This window comes from Talpa occidentalis, unplaced genomic scaffold (assembly GCF_014898055.3).
Source record: "Talpa occidentalis isolate TD23 unplaced genomic scaffold, MPIMG_talOcc4v2.1 talOcc4.16, whole genome shotgun sequence".
Taxonomy (NCBI): domain Eukaryota; kingdom Metazoa; phylum Chordata; class Mammalia; order Eulipotyphla; family Talpidae; genus Talpa; species Talpa occidentalis.
Genome location: NW_023601653.1, coordinates 6,133,704 through 6,158,555, shown reverse-complemented (window position 1 = coordinate 6,158,555; position 24,852 = coordinate 6,133,704). Strand labels below are relative to the sequence as shown.

General features: G+C 58.3%; 2 protein-coding genes across 5 annotated transcripts; both read right to left on the bottom strand.

Moving 5' to 3' along the window:
* Positions 1–2,328: 2,328 nt before the first annotated feature.
* Positions 2,329–6,284, bottom strand: C1QTNF6 (C1q and TNF related 6). The gene is made up of 3 exons (XM_037513622.2): positions 6,161–6,284; positions 3,624–3,889; positions 2,329–2,891 (listed from the first exon to the last, which is right to left on the bottom strand). Exons 2-3 carry the CDS (start codon positions 3,874–3,876, stop codon positions 2,344–2,346), a joined length of 801 nt encoding a protein of 266 aa, XP_037369519.1. The 5' UTR covers positions 3,877–3,889; positions 6,161–6,284; the 3' UTR covers positions 2,329–2,343.
* A 7,208-nt stretch (positions 6,285–13,492) lies between these two features.
* On the bottom strand, positions 13,493–21,044 carry SSTR3 (somatostatin receptor 3). Of its 4 annotated transcripts, none has more exons than XM_037513620.2 (2): positions 20,765–21,044; positions 13,493–17,666 (listed from the first exon to the last, which is right to left on the bottom strand). In XM_037513620.2, exon 2 carries the CDS (start codon positions 17,629–17,631, stop codon positions 16,372–16,374), a length of 1,260 nt encoding a protein of 419 aa, XP_037369517.1. In that variant the 5' UTR covers positions 17,632–17,666; positions 20,765–21,044; the 3' UTR covers positions 13,493–16,371. The 4 variants fall into 4 exon arrangements, 3 of the variants coding, with proteins under 3 accessions (XP_037369517.1, XP_037369518.1, XP_054552024.1); XM_037513621.2 differs by lacking the exon at positions 20,765–21,044 and adding an exon at positions 19,507–19,539; XM_054696049.1 differs by lacking the exon at positions 20,765–21,044 and adding an exon at positions 17,930–17,942.
* Positions 21,045–24,852: the final 3,808 nt, after the last annotated feature.

Sequence of the window (24,852 nt, the reverse complement as noted above, 5' to 3'; positions counted from 1 at the left end):
CTCCATTCGGCCCTTTTGGAACAAAACGGAGATTCACAGGGAGGAAGGGACAAGCCCGGGTCACACCTACAGGAGCATTCAAGTCTGCTCCGAGCCAGGAGCTGGTCAAAGGACATGTGAACCCAAGCTCAGAGCCCCCACAACCAAAGGAGCCCTGATCCCCTGGCCCTCCACCCCCAGAGACCACCACCTCTGGAATTTGAGCCTGTGCTGCTGCTCTGAAACTTTTCAAACCCCGCTGAGTGCACTTTATGTTCGCTGCTGCAGTCAGCACTGGCTGCACCTTGCCGTCCCATTGTTAATCTGGGGCGCTAATTCGAGGCTTTGGAACTGTAGCATCTCATGCAGACTTGGAAACCCCCAAAGGCCTCAATGGGGCACTAGAGCAGGGATTCTGAATCTGACCTGCCAGATAAGGATACTAAGGGGGTCCAGGGAGTTTGTTCGCCTTCAGAGGATGACAGCAGCACCCACTGGGCAACCTCTCATCCAGCCCTGTGGGGTGCCCCAAGGGGTAAATTATCATCATCCCCATTTTACAGACAAGGAAATTGAGGCTCGGAGATGTGGGGACTTTCCCAAAGCCACAGCCACGCACTGCACAGCAGACTCTGGGCTGGTTCCTGGGCAGATCCGCTGCCCGAGTGACTGAGGAGGCTGGTTTCTTTGTGCATGAGAAGTCCCGGACCTGAGCCCAGGGGAACCAGGACCAGATGCCCGCCCAAGGTGGGCGAAGGGAGCCACGCAGAAAGCAGCAGCTGAGTCGCCGGGAAGACACAGCAATCTTTAATCACGCTGGATAAGCAGGGCAGGGGCGAGGCGGGCAGAGGCTGGACTCTCCGTCAGGCCTGGCCCCCGGCCCCCGCCACGCAGCCCTGAGCCCGTGGCTATGAGTGAGCACCAGAGAGCACCGCCAGGGCCGCATCAGCCCCGGAGTCTGCATGAGCACCAGTGGGTGGCGGCCGTCTCCCTGGGGAGAGTTTCAGGCCACCTGGAGTCGGGGGCGAGGAAGACCAGCGCAGTCAGGCCGCGCCACCCCAGGAGCGGGAGAAGCGACATCAGGCCTGATGTCCCTCCTTAGCCTTGGCTTACCCGCTGCCTCTCTTGCTGCGTGGCTCAGAGGAGGACCCCCTGACTGACCTGGAATGCTGCCCGCTTCAGTTCCCCAGACCTGCTGAGGGACCCTAAGCCCAGTGCCTACCCCAACCAGGCCCAGCACCCGACGGCATGTATAAAGGAAGCACCAGACCAGAGGAGGCTCTGCTGGGGGCGACTGCCCACCAGACTCAGCACCTTAGCAAAGCTTGAGAGCCGGGGTTGCCGGACTAGAGGGAGGGGGTCACGAGATTCAGAGAGTCGGGGCACAGGCATCAGGGCTGACAGTGGCTGGGAGGCTGGAGGGCTGAGGCTCAGAGGCCCAGAGGCCTTGGCAGGCAGGTGAGCAAGGCCCTGGAAGTCCCCGGAACAGGGTGGGAGGAGGTGAGAAACCTTCGCTGGGGTACACAAGCTATGAGGGGAGCTTCAGGTTTGGGCACCCTTCTCAAGGGACCAACGTTGCCCCAAATGCCGCTAAGGCCTCCCCTCATAGCACTCTTGCCCCGCCCAGGACCCCTTGGTGTTGGCTTTACTGATGGGCACAGGAAGGAGGGGAGTGGGCAGGGCTGTCCCACCCCGTAACTCCATCCTGCCAGGCTTGAAGAGCCACAGGCAGGAGGGGCTGCAGGACTGAACCCCAGCCTGCAGACTTGTGGGGAGGGACCCATACATCTCTTGGGGTCTGCACATCCTGGCGGGACTGGGTGCACCTGAGGGCAGGCCCGGTGCCCGATTCACCTCCAGGTGTTGCATGAATGAGGATACGAACGTGGTCACACAGGAAGGGGCGCAGAGGAGCGTGTGAGGGAAGGAGAAAGAGGACAGAGGAGGGAATTAGCATCCAATGAGCCAAGAGGACAGCAGGATGCTGGCAGGATTCTAGAACACTTGGAGGATTCCAGAATGTTCAGAAAACCCTAGAAGGCTGTGCAAGATCTGGAACCTGGTTACCCAAGTGGGCCCCCAGGCCAGTAGCACCGGCTTGGCCTAACACGGGTTAGAAACACAGACTCCTCGGCCCCTCCACAAGCGCTTTGCATCTTAACAAGACCTCCAGGTGATGTGTGCACATTCCAACCTGAGAAGCACCGGCCTGAAAGGTGGGGAAAATTCTAGAACATGTAGGTTAGGAGGTTTAAAGCACAGCCGAGGAGCAGATGGCAAGGGACGACGAGGCGGGCTGCCCGGAATGCCAGGTCCGGGCCCCTCCAGCAAGGAGCAGCCGCAGCCAGGGCCCCGCAGGAGGCGCTAATCCTCCTCGGGCTTGATGAGGTGGCCGCTGAAGGTGATGTAGGTGTCCACGTCGTCGCTGTAGACAGCGTTCTCCCTCTCGCGCTTGAAGAGCCGCACCCAGACGCGGTCGCCGGGCGCCAGGGCCAATATCACGCTCTGGCTCTGCATGATGCTGCGGTCGCTGGGCTGGGCGTACAGGATCACGGCCGCCTCCTCGTTGTGCACCACGTGCACGTAGGTCTCCTTGAAGTTCCAGCTGTGCACGTTGAGGCTGAAGAAGTAGAGCCCCCCCAGCGGGGCGACAAAGTGGCCGGCAGCCAGGTCGAAATGGCCATCGGGGTTCACAAAGACCGTGTCGAAAAGCAGCGGCTGGAAGCCCTCGCTGCTGTGCAGGGCCGTCTTGCGGCCCACTGAGAAGGCCGAGAAGCGCGTCTGGCATGGGCTGCCGGGGCTGCCTGCCTGCCCCTTGGCGCCCTTGCTGCCCTGTGGTCCCCGCTCTCCCCGGGGACCCTCCCTGCCCAGCTTCCCGGGTGTGCCCAGCAGGCCTCGGTCCCCTTTGTCACCTGTGGGGACAAGAAGAGAGAAGTCAGGGTGGCCACCCAAGCTCTGCCCATCTGCAGAAGGTTCTGCCCCTGCCCAGGCCAGAGAGGGAGCCAGCATGTAGTGGACACACTGCTTGCCAGCTGTGCCCTCTGTGGGCCCTCTAATGCCTCCACGACCCTCTGCACTCACAGGTTGAGTGTCCCACGGATGGCCACACAGCCCAGGAGCAGAAGGGCCCCGGCCCCTGTACCCCTGTGGAGTGTAGGTAGCGAGGTGCACCTGGCACCTCTGACCCAGTGGAGGAACCAAGAGAAATACCCTTGCCCACCAGAGCCGACCCCTGGCACAGGGCGGGGTGGCCTGTGCCAGCCTCAGACGCAGATGCTGGGTTTCCCCTGACACTGGTGTAACCTCCCTCCCCATCTGCAAGACGGAACTAATGACAGCTACTGAATTCTCGGGGTTGTTGTGAGTGAAGACAGAGGTCTAGGGTGTGAAGGGCCTGCGGGCACCGCGCATGGCCTCCTTCTTGCACCCTCCTACCCGCCGTCTTCTCTCCGGGAGACAGTAGAGCCATCCATTCGCGAGCTAAGTCTGGCCAGGCCTCTGTCCTCCCCATTTCACTTAGAGGAGAGTCTCACGTGATCTGTCTCCCCTTTAGCTGCTCCCCTCGTCCCTGCTCCTTAAACACATCAGGCCCTTCCTGTCCCCGGATCAGGCCAGTCCAGCCCGAGTCACGCGGGGGTCCTCACCCTTCAGGATGGTGATGTTAATGTAGGGCTTGACCTCAGGCAGCACGTACGGATGGGCAGCCGGAGAGGCCGGGGACGCATCTGCCGCATCAGCGGGGGCCAGGAGCTCCTCGGGGTCACAGCACCGTCTGCAACGCCCAGGAGGACCAGAGGCCGCCACTTCCCCGGCGTTGGGCTCCTGGGTGGGGACCCCAAGCACCAAGAGAGGGAGCAGGGGCAGTGCCCAGAGGAGGCCCAGGGCAGCCATCCCCATGGCGACCGGGAGCCTGCAAGGAGAGGCAGAAACACGTTTAGCTTGACTGTCAAGGCACCAGGGCCCAGCATGGGTGCTGCATCCACGTGCATTGCTGAGGGTCGCGGGGGGGGGGTGCCAGCGCCCCCATCTAGTCGGCAGGAAGCCTGAGGCAGACACCGAGAAGCAAGTTGACCCATGCCATGAAACGACTGTGGCAGAGCAGGCCATGGTGGCTGAGTCTCCCGGAGCCCAGGCCACGGCGGCCAGCAGAAGAGGGTCCCGGGAGGCCTGGAGGAGGTGGGTGAGGACCAGGCCGGCTGCCCCTGTGTCTAGGCCAAAGAAACAGCAAAATGCCTCCCGCCTGCCTCTGGCTGCCTCTCCTGCCATTGACGGCAGCATCTCCTGCAAGTCCTGCCAGCGGCGCAGCGTGAGCGAGGCTAGCATGCCCAGGGACAGCACGGACGATTCTGAGTCTCGTTCTCCAGGCGAGGGGACCCGGGGTTGAGCCCGTGTGGCCGTGGGCACAGGGGTCCCCACAAGGGAGCCAGGAAAGTATCCTGGCAGGCAGGAGGCAGCGTGTCTGAGCAGCGCCCAGAGCCAGGTGATAGCATGGAGAGCCAGAGGAGGGGCTGGGCTCCCCAAGGCCACTGCTGACCTCTGCAGCGCCTCTGCGCAAGGAGAAGGGGCACCCTCTACACAGGCAAGTCAGGAAAAAAAAAGAAGTCCCTTTTGGGAAGGGGGTGGGCATCTTGGTGCAGTCAACAGCCCACACCACTCCACCTGGCGGGCAGCCCCCGGGGACGGTGCCAGGAGAGCGAGTTCCCTGGGAGGCGGCACAGCCAGCATCACAGACCTGGCGAGCGCGGCCGAGTTGGGAAACTGGACTGAAGGGGCAGGACCACCAAGTCTGGAAAATTCAAAAGGCTCAGAGGAGTCCCAGGGTTCATGAAAATCCACCATCAAGCTTGGCCAAGCAGGGACCCAGGAGGGCAGGAAGCAGCCTGGACAGCGGGCTGGAGGCAGGCGGGCGGTGGGCAGGAAGCCGGGCAGTGGCCTTTGAGGTGGTGGCAGTTTGGGGGCTGGCGCCGGGTTATCGCAGGATCAGAAACTCGGCTTTTGAAACCAGACTGGTTTTTACACTTCTGGTGTTTCTTTGTTTATTTCCTTTTTGTTCTCCTTTAACATTTAGTACAATTCAAAAATATTTTTCTGTGGTTAATACATTATTACTATTTTTTTTTCCCTGTCACCTTAACTCAGCTGAGCACTGAGCCGAATCTTAAAGGGGCAGGAGCCTCAGCCCCTTCCCCTGCAGGAGGCGGGAGGGGTGGACAGGTGGACAGGTGTCTCTGAGCGAGACCACCCTTCTCCTGGAGGTGACCCCTCCCAGCCTCACTGCCCCCAGCCCACTCGTCCAGCCTCCTGTTGGAGCAGTGGGCCAGGGTAAATCCTCAGCGATCAGCATTCTCACCTCCTCTATCTGTAAGTGACAGGTCCCTGTGGTTGTGAGAACAAAAAATCCCCTCTTTTTCTGACCATAGATGCGACCTCATGGGGAAAAGGGAGCCTTCAAGTCAGACCCGAAGAGATCCCAGGAGTTTGCAAGCTGTGTGACCTGGGGTTAGCGGCTTAACCTCTCTGGGTTTCCTGTTCCTTGCCTTAATCTCCCTCCCAGGCCATAGGAAAGGATTCAAGAAAATGCCGACCTGTGAAAGATTCCAGAAATGCAGGCAAAGTGCCTGACTCATAAAAAAGACTCAATAAAAAGTTTGTTCCTTCTTCTGCCCAACCTGGACCTCTTCCCAGAGGAAGAGCAGACTTCCCCCCAGAGGACGGGCACAGCTGGGGAGGCTTCTGCTGGGCCTGGCCAGGAGAGAGTCAGAAGCTCGGAGACACAGGACTGCAACAGAAGCAGGACACAGGAAGCAAAGCCACTGTAAAGAGTGACCGTAACCACAGGGAGGCCATCGTCTGGCCCTGGAGGGTGCTGGGCGGCCATCAGGTGTGAGGGGCCAGGCCAGTCTGGGGGCGCTGGGGGTCCCCGCAGCCTCTACCCGGGAGGGAGGAGGCCGGCGCTGCAGAGCTGAGTGGGTGTGCATGCGTCAGGGGCGGGCACAGCCCAGCGCCAGCTACCCAAGTCTCCGTCTGCAGGGGGGAGGGGGAGGGTAGAGCCTGGAGGGATTTGCTGGGGAGCGCGGGGCCTGAGCCGGGGCCAGGAAGAGAGGAGGGAGGAGAGGGATCCCAGGCTCTGACCTCAGCCTCCAGGGCGCTGGGGCCCCGGCAGCGGCCCCCCATCACTCACCCTGCGTGCGTCCCGTCCCGTGGCCTCGCAAAGCACAGCCGCTCACTGACCCCGGGCCTCTGGGCCGCCTCTGGCTCCTCGGCCCATGTCCGTGGTAATAAGTCCTTGCTGGCCCAGACCCCCAGGCTCAGCTGAGGAGGGAGGGAGGGAGGGAGGGAGGGAGAGAGATGGGATGGAGGCAGGGCGGAGGAGGGCGGAGGGAGCCCAGGCCGGCTTCCCACTTCCCCTCTCCCTGTTCCCTCCCCTCCAGCCGCTGGGCTCTGTGGAGCTGAGGGAGCAAGGATTCCCTTAACTCTTTGATGGTCCAGTGGGCGCTGCTGGAGCCACAGATAGAGTGAAGGGCTCTGAGGCCCCTCGATGTACAGGCTGGATGGGAAGTTGAGGCCCTGAAGGGGGAGCAGCTACCAGAACCCCAGCGACCAGGGGCCTCCAGCCTCAGCTCCAGAGGCAGAGAGGCCGGAGAGGCGTGGACACCAGCCCTGCAGCCACAGGTTCAAATCCTGGCCCTGCCACCCACTGACCAGTGACTTGGACGCTGTAGTCCACAGAGCTTCCGCCCTGCCCCACGCAGGCCTCCGGGCAGGGAGGAGCAGACACAGCAAGTCCTCATTTCTCCTTTCCTGCAGGTTCTGGCAAACTTTGACTTTATGTCCAATAGCAAGAGCAGGTCCGGGCCTCCCTGGTGGCACAGGGGTTGGGCACCGCACTATGAAGCTGTCCACAGCTTCTCAGTTCGATCCCCGTCAGGCCAGGGAGCAACCCACATGGCGCGGCAGACCTCTCCTGTCTCGCCTGCTGCTCCCCTCAGCAGTGTATTTCAGTCTGTCTGTCTGTTCTGTTCCCTGCTCTGTCTCTGGTGAATCCTCTCACACACACACACACCCCGCCCCAACCCCCCCACCCCCGCACCCCCCCACCTCTGGCCTGTGCCCGGGCTGGCTCTTGTATGCATAAATAAATAAACCTTAAAAAAAAAAAAAACAAGAGCAGGTCCTCGGATAAATTCTCCGCAAAGCAACGTAAAAACAAAAGGACTTCATTCCCTTTATACCTGCCCAATCCCCTCCTCAGGGTCTTGGAAGGCAGCCGCCAGTCAACTCCCAGCTCCCAGTGGGCACCAAGCTCTCCTGCCCTGCCTGGAATTCTGCCACAACTGATTCATCCTCCGGGCCTGGAGTTCACAGGAGGCCACGGCCCGCAGGGCCCCAGGCTGCCAGCATCCTGCTTCAGTTACCTTCAGGATAGGATGTGGGAGGTTTTGCAAAGGCTGCAGCCCTGGGCCTCGGGGCTCAGAGACCCCTGTGCAAAGCCCATCTGGCCCTCTAGCACCTCTCAATCAGCACTTGAGGGTTTACTGCCTGGGCCAGGCCTCATCTTTGCAGGGGCTTTTGGGACTCAGAGAGGGTTGGCATGCATTATTTCAAGGAACTCCACTCCAGCCTTAGGAGAGGGAGCTAGGGTGGGGTTGAGGTGACTTCAGTGGAAGGGCCCCATCCACATGCTGGCCAGAGAACCCAGTATTGGGGGGGTGGGGGCAAAGGCTGCAGTTCAGGGCTGTCCCTTGGGAGGAGATGGGGACCCTCTCACATTGGGGTTGGAGCAGAATGCAGGGACCTGAGCGGGATGTTTGGGCCTTGGGTGCCAAATCCCAGTTCCCACTGACAGTCCCTGGGGGGTGGGGGTGGGGTGTTGTGTTCTTGACCAGGGCTCATCACTGGGCCTCAGCTTTCCTATTAGTTCAGGGGAGAATCTAAGAGCCGAACATCAAGGCTGGAAGGTCCCTGGCGATGATCTAATCCAATTCCTTCAGCTGACCAGGGGGGAAGACCTTGACCCAGGGAGGCCAGCTCTGTGGCTCAAGGCCCCAGGGCAGGCTGGAGTCCAAGCTGGGAACAGAGCTGGGTTCTCCCAACCTCCAGGCGCTTGCACGTTCCCACCTACTCCCCCAGCCCACTGGGAGCCCCCACACCCTGTAGGGGTCCACAGAGAGCAGATCTGTAGGAACTGCGGCCACTGGGAAGCTCAGATCCTCCCTGGCTTGCCCCAGGCAGCATTCCCAGGGCCCAGAGCCAGGGCTGCAGACCCGGAGGGGGTGGGGAGCCATCCCCTCAGTCTTTCCAGGCTGCACCACAGAAAAAGGGCTGAGTCAGCAGAGCCCCAGGGGAGACAGCTCCTGGCCTCTGAGATCTGGCTGAGAAAACCAGCCTGAGAACAAAGAGGAGCGGGAAGGGAAGAGGCTGGGGGGCGGGGACAGCAGCCTGGGGACGCGGAATGCCTGCGTCCAGGGCTTACCATGCACCCTGCCCTGTGCCTCACTCAATGTCCCCTGTCAGGGGAGGCTGCTCCCCCCACTTAACAGGGCCACAGGCTGAGGCCTGAAAAAGCACGAGGACTCTAGGTTCTAGGCCAGCTCCTTTGGCTCCCAGCCATGCCTGTGCCCCAGAAAAAGTTCCCTGTCCCCCTTTGGTCCAGGGAGGCTGGCTGGGGGTAGGGCAGACTCAGGAATATTAAACTTCATCATTTTTTTCCTCCTGCTCTCTTTCACCATGCCTAAAGTTCCTCCATCTGGGTATCAACCCCTCACCCCTCCCACGTCCATCTCCAGCCATTCTGAGGGTCTCCCCAGCTGGCCGGGCAGCTCAGAGACAAAGCTCTGGCTGTGAGGCAGCCCAAACTGGGTTATATCTCAGCTGCAGCTCCTCCAGCTCCATGACCTTGGACATGCCTCCCCGCTTGACGCCTGGTTGTCCCTGGGCCAGAGAGCAGGAGGAGGCCAAGCCTCTCTGAGCAGCCTGGTGGGGACCCCAACAGAGGGACTGGTCATCGGCGCTGCTTCCCCCGTTAAAGGGGGGATCTGGTGAGGGCATGCACCCCTCATGCACGCTCAGCCTGGAAGCCCTGGGACCCAGGACATCAACAGGTTCAGAAGCCCCCCCCCCCTTTGTTCTGTAAAAACCCCTATAGCAAGGGCAGAGTGCCAGCGCATCGGGCCAGACCTTTGTCACCAAGGTCAGAGACCCAGGGCCTGAGCCAAGCATGTGCAGCCACCCCCTGCTCACAGAAAATAGTGTTCACTCCCACCAGGTCCGGCAGAGTCTGTAGCCCACTAACTCCCGACCCTCTCAACACCCCGGGCGGGCATGGTGTTATCCCCATTTTACCCACGAGGAAGAGGAGGTTCAGACAGACCACACAACTCACAGGCCAGGGTGGGGAGAAGGCAGGTAAGTCCTCACCTGATGGGGACCCACAGGTTCCGGGAAGTGGCACTTTGAAGCGAAACAATATGCTCGGAACCGAGTGCCAGGATAACCCACTTATTCCCATGTCCACGGGTTGGGTTTTTTTTTCTCCATCAACATAATGAAAGGACAGAAAAGCTATTCTAGGATGTGCTGTATGAAAAGAGTGATATTTAGTCCATGCTCACAGAGCCCCAGGCACCCTTCCTGCATTGAAAGGGATAAACCGTGTGCCTGTCAAAAAAAAAAAAAAGACACAAAAGACAAAACACGACGACTCTGGCGCGAGCAGCAGGAAAGTCACAGACCCGCCTGGGCAGGGGCAGCAGGAATTAACAGCGACAAGGAGGCCGTGAGCGCCACCTGGCGGCGGCCTGCGATGCCCCGGCCCACCCCGCACCCCCCCAGCACCCCACCCCGAGAGGCCCCGCGGGTCCCCATCCTAGGGCCTGCAGGGGGGAGGGCGCGGGCCGGTGAGGGGCCCGCCGGGGGCTGGGGGGGCCGCCCGCGCGCTCACTTCTGCCTCTGAACCCCACTCCCGGCACAGCAGGCAGAGGGTCCACCAGCACCCCTGTTCTCCAAAGCAGCCTGCTTAGGGGCGCGGGGGGTGGGGGTAGAGGGGGAGCGGGGGGAGGGAGGCAGGGGGGGTTCTCCCGGCTGCGCGGCCCCGGATCAGTTTCGCCCTCAGGGCTCAGTTTCTCCAGCCTGGGCTTGCAGCAACCTTGTCAGACCCCGAATTAGGAGCGTTTAATTCCATTTTTCAAGGAGAAACTGAACCCCGAGGTCCTGGGAAGGAGAAGTGGGCGCCACCCCAGCCCTCTGCCGCCCCCCCCGCCCCAGCCAGGACCCTGTTAATCGTTTAGGACGGGAAACTGAGGCTCAGTCAGCAGGTGCAGAGATGACTAGTGCCGGGGCAGGAAGGGGCCGCGCGGCGCGTGGGAGGCCAGCGCCAAATTCCCCTTTTCTTTCCGTAGAAGTGAGGGGGGTCCCCCTCCGTAGAGGTGAGGGGGGCGGCCCCCCGACCCCGGGGCCAGCTGCCGCAGCCCCGGGCAAGGCTCTGGCGGCCTCCAAGCCGCCCAGGCCTCCGCCAAGCCGACCCCCGCTGCGGGGAGCCCGGGCAGGTGGGGTACTCGGGCCTTGGGGGCCCTCCCCCCGGAGGCGGCCTCCAGCGCGCAGGGAGGCGCCGCGGGGGTGGGCCGAGCGGAACCAAACATGGCCGAGCAGAGCCGAGTCCGGCCGAGTGCGCCGAGCAGAGCCGAGGTGTGGCCGAGCAGAGCCGAGGTGTGGCCGAGCAGAGCCGAGCAGAGCCGAGGTGTGGCCGAGCAGAGCCGAGGTGTGGCCGAGTGCGCCGAGCAGAGCCGAGGTGTGGCCGAGCAGAGCCGAGTCCTGCCGAGTGTGCCGAGCAGAACCGAGGTGTGGCCGAACAGAGCCGATTCCAGCCGAGCGGAGCGCGGCCTCGGTGAAGTCCTACGGCGCCCCCTGCCGGACACAGAGCACAGCGCCGGCCTCGGTCTGAGCGGGCAGGAAGCCCTGCCGGTGCTGAAGCGCACCTGTGGGAGGCGGCGTGGAGCCCATCTGACAGGAGCAGACAGGCTCCAAGAGGTGCAGAGGCTGCTTCAAGGGCTCACAAGAGCTAGAAGTGGAGCCGCTGGAGTTCAAACCTGATTGTGTGGCCCAGAGCTGACTGCCACCCTCGCCTGAGGGCATTCTGTGTTTGCTTTGTTGTCCAGGCAATTGCTGCCATTTATTATGACCAGAAAGGAGGACAGGCCCACCCTATCTGACGAGCAGCCAGAAGGCCAGAGCTCGGAGACAACCGCTCCCCTTACAGAGAGAGAATGAAGCAGGCTCTGGCTGTGATGCCCGGGTGCGGCGCTGGCCAGCACATCCCCAGTGCAAATATGGACATATTTCCCGGCCAAAGAGTGGCAGGACCGAGAGGCCACAGCCCATGCCAGGTCTGCAACAAGATGGCCGCGGAGGACATGGGCTCCCGGCCGCCTACAGGCTGTCCCCAGGCTGTGGGAGCCAGGACGTGAGGTGTCTGGCACCCCGTGCCACGTCTGGCTGCTGCTTTCTCTGGGCCTGTGAAAAGGCTGACCTTGCTTTCCATGCACACACGTGTGCCTGAGTGTGCCTTCAGACCCCCCATGTACAAACAGCCTGGCCTGGCAGGCAGGCCGGCTGAGGCTTAGCGTGGCTGGACTTCTGGGAGGTGACTGGGGTCCCCTGGGGCCTGGACTGCCCCTTATGCCCGTGAGGCACTGGGCACTGCTCTAAGCTGTTTGGAAGTATTCATTCATTTAGATCGCCTGACAATACAGGTGTCTACTTTCATCCTCATCTCAGAGACGATGAGGGACACAGAAGAGTAAATGAACTGGTTCAAGGTCAAACAGTGAGTGAAGGGACCAGCCGGATTCAAAGCCCCGCAGGTCCAGAGCCAGGGCAATAAGCTTCCTGTTCATCTCTTATCTTCGCGCCTGACGGCTGGGCCCTGTGCTTCTCTGCCTTCAGCTGGGTAAACTCTTGTAGAATGAAAAGATGAACAGGTCAGTCAAGGTCCTCCAGAGACCCCGGGGAGGGCAGGCAGGGGCTGGGGAACTATATTTGTTGCTAGAGCTGAGTAACAAAAGACCACAGAGCAGTGATTAAGCAACATGGTTGTGTTGTGTCGATTCTGGAGACGGAAGTCAAGGCCAAGGCGCGCAGGGCTGCTTCCCTGAGGGCCTGAGGGAAGGCTCCGTCCTGGCTTCTGGCATTTGCTGGCGATCTCTAGTGCTCTGTGGGGTGTAGAGGGTCACCCTGGTGTTTTCCCTGCGCTCACATCTCTGTTCAGATCCCCCCATTCTGGAGAAGGCCAGTATCCTGGGTAAGCTCCACTCCAGTAGAGCCTCATCTTCCCTGCTCACATCTGCAAATCACCCTGTTTCCAAACGAGGGCACCCCAGGAGGTACTGGGAGTTTGGGGCTTCCACATGTGAATTGGGGGGGGACCATTCAACCCCCGACAGGAAATCATGTGTGACACCAGCATGTGTCTGAATTAGGCCTCTTCCCTCATTCACTGCCTTCCTCCAGCCACTAGGCCTTGGAACACCCAGGTGCCACTGTGTGGCACCCTCACTCCTCTGTACCGCCCCCACCCCGCCACTGACCTCTCCCCCTACCCAGGGTCCCCCAGAGCACACTGCACATCCCCCCGCCCCCCCTCCAGCAAGGAGACGGCCACTGATGTGGCACTGTGAGCCACATTGTTCTTCCTGACAGGGCCCTGCCCAGTGTCGGGACCTCGCACACCGTCAGTGCCCAGGGAGGTCTCTGTTAACTAAAGCAGCCGTGCCCAGAGAGATGGCGTGCATGGGCCAACGTTGCACAGTAAGTTTGTGGCAACGTGACTTTGGGTCCAGTAACTTTGGGGAGTGCATTTCCCCGCCCAGTCTCCCAATCGACTCTCAGGGGGTCTGTCCAGGGCCGGCAGTGACAGGGAAGCAACCTGAGGTCGGACCATGGCCTCGTCACACTCCAGAGAGGGCCTGCACATCACAGCGAGGCTTCTCACCGCCTGCGGCTTCCTTCTGTATCTGGCGTCCTGTGGAACCCAAGCTGTCACCTCCCCAAGGAACAGTGGCCTCCATTCATCTCCCCAGCTGCTTTGTGGGTGAGCAGGCTCTGAAGCCTTGGGGCCTTGACCTCCCTCCTCCAGCCCCTCTCCGCTGATGCTGAGCTGATGCTGAGCTGACGCATGATGTCCTGGTCCAGAACCTGGTGGCCATGGGCTGTTGCCTGGCAACTGTCTCTGAGAGACAAGTTCAAGGTACGGCCTCGTGTTTGAGCAACTTGGATGCTTGGAGAGGGAGAGTCAGGCAGGAGGGTCACCACCGCCCATCTCAGCCCACTTCGGCTTAGAGCCTAGACTTACCCTACAACCCCCATGGTCCCTAGAACCCATAGAACCCAGCCCCTAAACCCCTCCAAGCTCCTTCTGTCCCCACAACTCTCCTCCCTCCCCATTTATTCAGCCACCACTGTTGCACGAATACAAGGGAGGATAGAATCACAGAGCAGAGGGGCTCATGGAGTTGTGAGATGGAACTCCCCCATTCTTTTATTTATCCATTGATTCCAAATATTTCATGAAGGACCAGGTCCTGGGAACAGAGACTCGTCAGTCGCAGCCTGTTTAGCGGGATGTCCACATGCACGTGTGCATGAGAGTGTGCACAGGCCACTCAATGTGGTGGGGAAGCACTGGCCCTGGTGTCCAGAGACAGTTCCCTGGCCTCCCAGGCAACACCCAGCACCCACCAGTCCCTCTACTCCCACCCCATGCACACCTGCCCCAGCACAGCAGGCCGTTGGTGTTAAGGCCCCAGTACCCCTGTGGCTCCAGCTGAGACACCCTGAGTGCCTACTATGTGCACCCTGCAGCAGCTCAGACACACACCCAGACCACTGCTGCTTCTGAATGGCTGCCTCCCCTTGCCATTGGTCAGTCCCTGACCCACCCCCATACTGTTGATCAGGCCAGACTGTCCATCACAGTGCCCCACCTTGTCTCTGGTGGAAAGGACTGGTATGTGACCAATCACCGCACCCCATCACTTTGTCTTTGGTGACTGGCCCAAGGCGCCATCATGCGATTCACTTTGAAGCAATCAGCTTTCTTCCATGAGATTTGCTATTTGAACGCTGGAAGAGATGCATGTGCTGCTTTTGCATCAAGATCTGTAAGGATATAGGCTGAGACCTGCTGAGACATCATTCATGCTCCCCAGAGGACCTTGGGAGCCACACACAAAGGGGCCTGGGCACACCAAGGTGGCAGAGGGACAGAGGAAGCATCCTGATAGAGGTGGACTCAGTACACACACACACACACACACACACACACACACACACCACGAATCCAGACACAACGCCTGGCAGAGGCCCAGGCCATGGCCGTTGTCTCAGGTCCCCATCTTTATAGACAAAAGCTGGGACAGAAGCAGCACGGGATCCCTCTTGCACTTGCACCCAAGAGTCAGGAAGGCAGGTCAAGGGGGGACACGCTGGAATGCCAGCCCAGGCCTTCCTCCCGCTGACCCCCAGCTCCAACCAGGGCTGGCCGCAGCATCCACACCAGCTCTGGTTTCATGAACTTCCATCCCCGTGGGAGGCCTATACTCTCTCCAAACCCTCCTCCCTGGCCCCTGGCCTCTGACCTCCATTTCTCATGCCCTGCACTGTCTTCGCCCCCAAGAGCTAAAGACAGGCCACTCCAGGCCTTTCTCCAGGAAGGAGAAAGTGGGTGTCGGCCAAGCTTGGCAGGGGCCACTCCACTTTCTAATCTTATATACCCCTCCCCTAATTGCAGTATTGGTGACAATTTACCCAACATAACTCTTTTAAGCTCCCAAATGTCCAGAGGCAGACAAGTTGGGACAACCGCTTCCATTTGTGATGGGAACTGAGGCCCAGGAGGTCAAGGCTTGCCAGGCTGCTGAGGTGAGTTGAAGAGCTAGGTCTCCCAGCTTGTGGCTCATGTGCATTCCCTGAGGACCTCTGTGTTCTGCAGGGTGGGGGCCAGGAGCTAGCCTGAGGCCCCACCTCCCAGGCCCAGTCTCACTGTGGCTTTGAGGGGCCATCTCTGGGAGGGAATCAGGCCAGTCCAGATCCAGCCCTGGACAGCGACTCTCCCTAGGGTCCCACTCCAGCTCCCTATTGTCTGTTTTCCCTGGACCTTTGGATTTGTCTCTCCAGGAAAATCTAAAGGGTGGGGAAGCCTGTTCTCCAGCCCCCCTGGGGGCACCCCACTCCTTCCAACCTCTTCAGGGAACCAGGCCCTGCTTCCCAATAATGATCCCGGCCTTGCATCAAGGCCCAGACCTCCTTACCAGCCCCGACGAGCACCCAAAGGGGCTGGACCAGTGACTTTCAGGGCATCTGCCTTCCCAATCTGATTGCATCCTTTCCTTGGGGCTGATTGGGCCAGCACCAGCACCCAGTCAGGCCAAGACTCCACCTCTCTGTTGCCGGTCTGCATGGAAGCCCGGCTTTGGCCTCTACGAGGAGAGGAGCCAGGATGAGTCCTCCTGTGAGGAGGTACCTGGCACCCCCACAAAACCTCAAGACCCCCTTGTAGCCACAAATGCAAAGCAAACTGCTTTGGGAATTGGTCAGCTGTCCCTACCAGGGCCAAGCTAGGCTGTGGTAACTGGTTTATGCAACCTGGGGCCTCTCTTTAAGAGCTGGAATACAAAGTTACTGGTACAAAATTAGACCCAGGGCTTTGCAGGGGCCAAGCAGTGAGAGACCCTGAAGCTGGACTGCTGAAACCAACTTCCTGGAAAATCTGCCTCTCTTGCTCTTTTCCAGGGGCACAGGAGTCCTGGCACTGGCCATCTGGGCCAGGAGGCCTGGAGGTGATTGGGTTGAGGTGAGACCTGAGGCCCAGAAGAGCTGGCTCAAGGCCTTGCAGCAGTTGCGGGCGAGCGCACACGTGGCCTGAACAGACACACAGCCTCCTTCCCACCATGAAATGCCCTCTTCTAACTGGAGGCCGTCTAGCTTCCTGTGAGCCTGGAGCCTCAGTCCCTCTCCAGTGAACCTGACTCTGAGTCCAGGAAATCCAGGCCTTGGTTTATCCCCCTGAGGACCCAGATCTCAGCTGATCTTCCAAGGGAGGAAGACCAGTCTGCAGCTATCCCCATGGTGGACCCCCCTCAGGAAGCTCAGCCCAGGTGATGCCCTTCCAGACTTCTCCGGCAGAGCCCAACCAGGCTGGTCACTGCTATCCGAGTCACAGAGGAAAACGCGAGGTCCAGAGAGGGGAATTGACCCATCCAAGGTCAAACAGCCAGTCTCGGCAGCCATGGGATCCAAGCCCAGGCCTCTGCACCTCCCATCAGCAGGCCTCTGGAGCCTCAAACCTGGGTGCACCCCAGCCTCTGCCCTGCGCTGGGCCACCCTGGCCCTCCCCAGGCCCTACAGATAGCTGATGTGCAGCGCACCTGCCTTCTCTGCAGCTGCAGGCTCTTGGGGTAGAAACTGCTGCTCTTTGGCAGCCGCGCTGCTCCGTGGCTGCTCCTGCCTGCTGGTGCCCGGCTGTGTGATCTGGCTGACCCGGCCGTTCATCTCCCTGCCCGGGCCCTGCCTCCCAGCCCCCGCCCCGTCCTCCTCATCCTCATCCTCCTCCTCGGTCTTCTCCGGGGGCCCCGCTGCGGGCTCCTGGCTGCGCACGCGGCGGGAAGGCCTGAGCAGGACCCGGCGGAAGCCCTGCTTGAAGCGGTAGGACAGGAAGCCGTAGAGAATGGGGTTGGCACAGCTGTTGGCATAGGGCAGCGCCACCACCAGGAAGTAGAGGCCGAAGAAGGCAGGCTCCTCGGGCAGTGGGCACACCACGTTGACGATGTTGAGCACGTAGAAGGGCATCCAGCAGAGGACGAAGAGCGCCACCACGGCCACCACCATGCGCGTGACCCTGCGCTCCGAGTGCCGCCGCCGCTGGCTCGAGGGCGCCCACACCCGCCGCCCGGCCGAGCGCACCTTGACCAGGATGAGCAGGTAGCAGAGGCAGATGACCAGCAGCGGCCCGAAGAAACCCAGCGCGGCCGTGTAGATGATGAAGCCGGTTCTCCAGGCGGCCGCCGGCTCGGGCCACTGCATGTGGCAGGTGCTCATGCCCCGGGGCACGCCCGAGAAGACCACCACCGGCAACACCACCACCGCGGAGGCCACCCAGACAGCGGCGCTGACCGTGCGGGCCACGGGGGCCGTGCGCCAGCGGGCTGAGCGGGTGGGGTGCACCACAGCCAGGTAGCGGTCCACGCTCATGACCGTGAGGCAGAAGATGCTGGTGAACTGGTTGATGCCGTCCACGGCCATGACCAGGCGGCACATGAGGGAGCCGAAGGGCCAGTAGGAGAGGGCGTTCTGGGCCGCCAGGAAGGGCAGCCCCAGCATGAAGAGCTCGTCGGCCAGCGCCAGGTTGAGGATGTAGACGTTGGTGACCGAGGGGCTGGCCGAGTGCCGCAGGACCACGTAGATGACCAGGGAGTTGCCCAGCAGGCCCACCACGCACACCACCAGGTACACCAGCGGGATCAGAATGCCGCGGACGGCCAGTCCTGCCGCGCTTGGGGCTGCCGACCCATTTCCCAGGGTGGCATCCGGGGGCCAGGCCAGGGAGGCGTTGCCAGGTTCCACAGTCATGGGCACCGGTGTGGGGGAGCCCGGGATGTCCATGGCCCGGGAAGCACGCTCGACACTCAGCTAGCGGCCTGCAGGAAGAAGCACACGGTCCATCACGCCAAGCTTGGAGACTCATCCAGCCCCCCCACCCCGAGGGCAGGCAGCAGCTCATTTGCTGCACAGGCCAGCCAGCAAGCCCCTCCTTTCAGATGGGAAATCTTGGCTACAGGGTGGCATGGAAGGCTGGCTTGCCCCACTCCAAAGGGCAGGGACCAGCACCCTGGAGCCTGTGGTCACCCACACCCTGTCACCACCCGGGCACCCCAGGGGGAGCAGCAACATGTGGCTTCACCTGTGCACAGGGGACACCCCACAAAGGTCAGTGAAGGAGCGAGCAGATGCCTCAATCGGCCCTGACAACATGGCGCCTTTCCTCCACAGCAGCACTGTTCAAACGTTTTTGATACCAGCGCATCTAACGTTGCCACCTCAAGAAGTCACATTGCTTCATAGGACAGCATCTGCCCTTTGGGCTCAGGATCAGCCCAGGGCACAGGGTGTCAGGCGGCTCACCTGCTGCTGCAGGCTGAATGTGCTCCCCACCAAGTCACAATGCACCCCTAGCCTCCAGCACCGTGATGTGAGAGGTCATTAGGTCATGAGGGGGGGAACTTCGTGGTGGGATTAGTGCCCTTATACAGGTGACCCCAGAATGGTCTAGGCCCCTCACGCCTTGTGGCAACACAGATGGCGGTCTAAGACTCAGGAGACGGCTCTCCCCAGACACCGGATCTCCCGGCACCTTGATGTCGCACTTCTTAGGCTCCAGAACTGTGCAGGAGAAAGAAATTTCTGTTTACACACCACCTGGCCCGTGATACCCTATCACAGCAGCCTGAATGGACTAAGACTCACCAACAAGTCCTCCTCGCGTTTGAGAAACCCCTGCACATCACAGGTCCTTAGCCTGAAACCCTGGGCTCCTGGTAAAATTCGAAGGATCTGTGAGTCCCCAAAATGATGGTGAAACTCAGCATGTCTGTGGCCACTGGGCAGAGCCCAGAGCTCAGATCTGAGTGCCAATGCAGTTAAGAACCACAAGCACAGGGTGTCGCCTCCCCTGGGACCCAGAGACTTGGGGATCCCCTCAGCCCAGCCATCTCACTGTGCTCCTAAAAGGGACAAAGCTGGGAACCCTCCACCCCCATTTCACAGGCCAGGAGCCTGAGACCAGACCCAGGGAGGCTCTGCCTAAGTATCTAGCTCCCCCACCAGCCTGTCGTGAGCTCTCCCCACTGCTCCCTGGGCTCCTGAATGACCAGGATCATGGACCCAAACCCCAAGACATTTAGAGGCCTAAAAATAGAACTTTAGACACTTAAAACTGAGTTGTAGAGTCCTAGATTTTTTAGACTCAGTAGTCTTGAACCAGAGAATGTCAGGATTCCAGGCTGCCTGAATCAACCCTTCTTAGATTGCAACTGTGGAATCTAGACCCTGGATGCCTGGCTTCCTCCGCCCAGGTCCCCGGCCCCCATCTATCTGCCTGCCTGTCCTGGGGCCTCAGATTCTCTTTATAGCATCCCTGCTGGGCAGCCAAGCCAACGCAGGCCTACGGAGGGAGGGGCTCCCCAACAGGAGCATGCTTCATTTCCAGGCTGCAGGATCAGATGCCCCCAGGGAAGCCTTATGGGGAGCTCAGAAGCCAGCCCCCCTCCCATACGTACACGCACATACACACACACACACACACACTCACGCACATACACACATGGGACCCTGCAGGAAACACCAAGTTCCCAGCCTTTGCACCTGGCCCTGGAAGCCTCCCTGCCTCCACCCTGGCTGGGCCCATCTTCCCTGTCAAAGTTGCCCGGGCCAGGCGCCTAGAGCAGGGAAATTACAGCTTTCCGGGGGCGCCAACCAGACCTGCAATTTAGGTGCTGCCTTTTCTTCCAGGAGCTGGAATCTGTGCATGATCTAGTTCATCCTCGGGGAGGAGGGACTTTTCTTCCCTGTCTGGTTTATCTTTGGCACAAGCTTGCCTGAAAGCTGGGGGCGGACTCCTCAGAGGACGGCTCTGGATGGGAGGGGAGCCCAGCCAGGGTGAGTGGCTGTCCTGAGCCCACAGCAAATCAAGGTGGCTCCTCAGAGATACCCCACAGCCCCTCCATTTGTCTGTCTCCCACTTTCTGCCCCTCTTTGGTGCAGGGACCCTGAGCTATTTATTTCTTTGATGCCAGTCCCTAGCGCGGCACCAGAAACATTGGCAAAGTGGCTGGAGCCAGCGCTGCAGTGAGGAGATTGGGACAGACTTTGCTCCTGGGCTGAGGCCTCAACTCACAGGGTGAAATCCTGGCAAAGCCCAGGCAGTAGGGACTTTAAAGAGGAGAAAGTTGAGGCTCAGAAAGGTTAAGTAACTTACACAAGGCCACCCAGCTGGTGAATGAACGGGAGGCCGTGATGCAAAGCCAGTTCAGTCTGCTCCTGAACCCACAACACCTCCTGGGCCTGATGGCTTCTCAGAAGGCCTGGGCTGAGAGGAATCAAGGACTAGGGCAGGGCTGGGCCAGTCTCTAGTGAGCAGGCTGCATCTGCCTGCCCGCTGCTCCCCTTGGGCACCCCCAAGAGGCCCAACTGGTGCTAATCGGTGATCTTGGACCCACTCCCACTACAGGCCTGGGATTTGACCCCCAGAAATGCACCCCACAAACCCAGGTAGGAGGTTGGGCTTTGCCACAGAATAAGGCCATATTGCTGTGTGACCTCTGGCAAGTCAATATCCATCTCTGAACCTCATTTCCCTCCTATTAAAATGAAGACAGCATGCCCACCTTCCAGGCAGGGTTGTTGTAAAGATGAAGTGGGAGGGCTCAGAGCACGGTGTCCAGCACAGAGGGGCTCAGGGGAGCTGGCATGTAAGCCGAGGAGGCCAAGCCTCAAGCTGCATCTGGTTTCTTCCTGCTCTGGCATTTGTCTGTTCTGAGATTCCCAGATTCTAGAACTGTGACAGGAGATTCCAAGATTAATGCCCCCCTCTATCTCCTGCTGCCCGCCAGGAAGAGGTCACGGGAAGGCCTCCCTCCTCCCTGGCCCTTCACCCTCTCCAGTCTCTCGGGTACATCAGGACAGATGGTGGGCTCCAGCACCCCACCCTCCAGACCTCCCCAGACCCCGACCTCCTTACCTGGCAGTGGGGTGAAGGCTCCCCTTCTCGCCACCAGGTTGGTCATCATTCTGCTGCCCCCTCTCCCTGCCCAGTCCCCCAGAGTGCCCCTTAGCTGGGGACCCTACACAGTGGCCACTTAAGGGCTTGCAGAGCCGGGCTCGCTCCTAGGCCCTCGGCCGCATGTCTGCCCACAGAGCCTCCCATCTGCTCTCCGGCCCTGACTTCCCACCCGCGCCTGGTGCGTCACCCCCCATCTACAGGACACCTCCTGGGGGGCGGGGAGGGGCACAGATGGGGGTCTGAGTGGGGGTGGAGGGAGAAGCCTCCTAGGGAAAAGAAAAGGGAACAGGGGGCTGCAAAGAGCCAATGGAAACAGAGGGAGGGGGGTCGATCCGAGGTGGAGAGCAGGGAGAGGGAGAGACAGTGAGTGGGTGGAAAGCCAGAATGAGGGGGAGTGATGAGAACTGCGTGCTGAAGAGAGGAGAGAGCAGGAGAAGGAGAGAGAGATGCAGAAGAGAGGCAGGAGAGGGAGCGTGGAAGGAGAACGAGGGGGTGGCAGGGAGAGTGACAGAGAAGAATTGTGCCACAGATGGTGACAGGGGAGCCCTGAAGGGGGGAGCAGGAGTGGGGACTGCGGGAGGGGCGAGGGAGGGGCCGAGGGGCCGGAGAGCAGGTGCAAGGTGCTGGGTGTGGGAGGAGGGGTAGCAGGTTAAGGGAGGAGGCTGGAGGGGGGACAGACCCTGTTACCGGGGAGATTTCAGCCACCCACGCTGGCCTTGGCTCCTGCAGAGGGCTGAGGAGGAGAGGGTGGTGCTCGGGGAGCCGGGGGCCAATTGTCCGTGGCCAAACGTCCTCTTCCCGCACGTGTGCCTCTTTCCCCTGGGTCCCAGGCCAGGCTGGTGTGGGGTTCAGCAGAGCCGGAGCTGGGCCGGCCCTGGGCTGCAGGCTGACCTCACTGGCCAGAGGTGGGATGCCTGGCGCAGGGCCAGTCCATGGGGGGCATCGCCCTGAGGCTGGCTGAGCCCAGAGAGCTGGAGGCAGGGCAGGAGGAGCACAGGGGAAGAATAAATACCGCAGGCTTTGAGGACCAGGAGCCAAAATGCCAGAGAACAAACTTCCTTTCTTTGTAAATTGATTCAATTTGATGATAATCAAGGACAATTTTTTGAAATACCAATGTGCTATTAAGAAGAGTGAAATTCTTTTCGGGGGAGGGGACGGGACAGCAACATTTTGCTAATAGGAATTATTAGGGTTTTATTGCAAATGATCATCTGTAAAATCCAGTTTAAACTGGCAGGCTGTCCAAAAGCATCATCTTTGCCCACCTAGTTGAAGATGCTCTGCCTGGGGCCTGAGCACCAACCTAGCTGCCCTGGGGGGGGGGGGTGTTCTTGTGAAGGTCAAATGAAGGTCATGCCTGCCAGTTTGTCAGCCCCCATGCAGAGCTTTATTACAGCAATCTTGAATTCCTCCTTCTAGGGGCCTCCCCTGGTAGCGCAGCCGTTGAGCCTCTGCAGCGCCAGTTCGATCCCCGGCCACCGGTGAGGGTCCCACATGGAGCGCAGACCTCTCCTGCTGCGCCCACTGCTCCCCTCAGCAGTGTGTTTCGTCAGTCTGCCTGCTCTGTTCCCTGCTCTGTTCCCTGCTCTAGCTCTGGTGAATTCTCTCACCCTCCCGCACTTCTGCTGCTCTCCATCTTCCGAGTCTCCCTCCAGGCCAAGCCTCACTCACCTCTTCTTGGTCCCCCTATTTCTGCCCTCACCTCCTATTCAGCTGGGACAGTGAGTTTGTTAAAAACAAGTCTCTCAACTGCTTTCTCCTGGAGCCCGCCCAAGGTCGCTTGTTGCTGCGGAATAAAATCCACAGCCCCTACAGTGCCTGAGCACCCTGTCTCCACCTGCTTCTCTTCCTACTCGCCCCTCCCTCTCTTTCTAAAGCACCATGACCTTCATTCTGAACCTCAGCCCTTTGCACAGGCTGTTCCCACTGTTTATCCTTCAACAGTTTCAGGCATCACTTGCTCAGGGAAGCCTTCTCTGGAACCTTCCCATTCTCTGACACTTCCTCCTCTGGGCTCTCTTTTTTTATGTAATACAGTTATTTTTAGTTTATTTCAATGTTTATTAAAGTGCTATTTGTAGGCAAATATTAATAACCCATAGTAATAAAAAGATTTACAACAGAAAAAAAAAAAAACAACCCAGCCGTCTCCCACAGCATTGATCCAGCCCCCTCCCAGAGGCAATCCCATCCTCTTGGCTGTTTCTCTTTGTTCATCTCCATCTTGTTAAGTATCAGGTTTATTTTTCTATCTCTTGATTCCCCAATTTTACCCATTATCTACTGACTTCTAATAATGGTAGATAAGGTCTTAGATTTCTCATCCTTTTCCCCATCCTTGCATTTCTTAATTTTCTGTTAAATGAAAATTCAATGTTTCCATTATTAATGCAATGTCAATATAATTTGCTGCTCAGTTAGCCTCATTTTTTCATTTGCTTAGTTTTTTAAAAAAACATGTTAGTTTTCTTGAACTAAATATGCCCATACATTCCTATAGCCTCACAGAAATCTCATAGTGGAATTTTCAGACTCTACCCTGGGTGGTAATTTTTTTTCAAGACCCCTGAACTCCTCCCCTGTCCTTGCTGTCCTCTCTGCCCAAGCATAGCTGACACACTGTAATTCTCTCTTCACCATCCCACTAGGCATTCCCTTCCTTTTCTTCTCTGTTAGATTCTGTTTCTGGAATCCCATGCCTTCCTCTTTAATGGTTTACTCCCTTGTTTGGCTGGTGTACATCCTCCAGTAACTGCCGTGAAAATAAGCATGCTTGAAAATAGTAATTTGCCTTTCATCCTTGTTGGCAGCCTGGCTGGGTATAGAATTCTAAGTTGAGAGTCAAATAGTGGCAGGCATCAGTCCCTGTCACTAGCTTCCAGCTCTATTCTTATTCTCAATCACGTAAAGTAACTTTTTTCTTTATACTGGAGCTTCTAGGATTTTTGCTTTATCCCTAAATTTCTTAAATTTTATAACCAAGTGTTTTGGGCACTCAGTGTACTGTTTTAGCTTGAAGATGTTTTATTCTGTTCTGGGAAATAATTTTCTTCTGGAATGTCTATAATTTGGCTATTGGCTTCCTTTAATTAAATTAAATTAAATGAATCCTTTCATTTTCTTATTTTCTTTTATCTTATTCTAATTTTTGAGAGTTGTTGGGTTTATTTTTTACTCTTTTTATTTTCAAACCCTTTTTTAAAGTAAATATCATATTTTTAACTCCTACGAACTCATCTCTTTTTTTCTGGTTATTATTTTCTTATAGCATTCTGTTCCATTTTTGGATATAATGTGTTTTCTGATCTCTCTTGGGATAGCCATGATGATTTTTTTAAAGTTTTCTTTTGATCATTGCATTGTCTCTATTTCTTGCTAGTTTCTTTTTTCCTATTTATTTAATTGGGTCTCTTTCATATTTCAGCTTTCTCTTGTTATTCATTCTTATTTATACAATCATCTTTTGTTATTCATTCTTATTTCAGAATGAGGCATTAAAAGTCTGACTGGAAGCCCCAAATTGAAAGATAGGAATTGCCGATAATGAACCTCTCTGTATGGAAAACTGGATTTTTAAAACTTATTTATTTATTTATTTGTTTGTTTGTTTGTTTTTGTCAAAGTCACCCAGATGTCAGCCTCAGTGAGACTGCTCTCAGGAGTTGTTGGGTCCTGTCCACAGATTCCTGTCTGGGATGAGTGGGTGCTGGGTGCTAATGCTGGGGGGGAAAGGTGTTCTGAACAAACTCCACAAATAGGTTTTATTGACCCCACCCCCACCCCAGACCAAAGAGATCCAAGACACCAAGGACTATAAATCCCATAATGCCGTCACCACTGAAGGGAGGATGCTGGGAACTGAGGATGGAATCAAGCAGCCAGGCTTGATATATAACCAGACATGTGGGCCTTGGGGGTGCTTGGTTTTTCATTAGCTTTCAGCATACTATTGGGGTTCCAGCTCAGTGGAACTGGTAAGAGGCATTCACCAATTTATTCACCAATTTATTCAATTTATTTATTCAATTTATTCACCAATTTAT

What these genes read in the sequence shown, in the direction of transcription:
- SSTR3 (XM_037513620.2), bottom strand. Translation starts at nt 17,631, where the DNA reads ATGGACATCCCGGGCTCCCCCACACCGGTGCCCATGACTGTGGAACCT.
- C1QTNF6 (XM_037513622.2), bottom strand. Translation starts at nt 3,876, where the DNA reads ATGGGGATGGCTGCCCTGGGCCTCCTCTGGGCACTGCCCCTGCTCCCT. An exon ending in TAACATCACCATCCTGAAGG is followed by an intron (nt 2,892 to 3,623) that starts GTGAGGACCCCC and finishes TTGTCCCCACAG; the next exon opens with GTGACAAAGGGGACCGAGGC.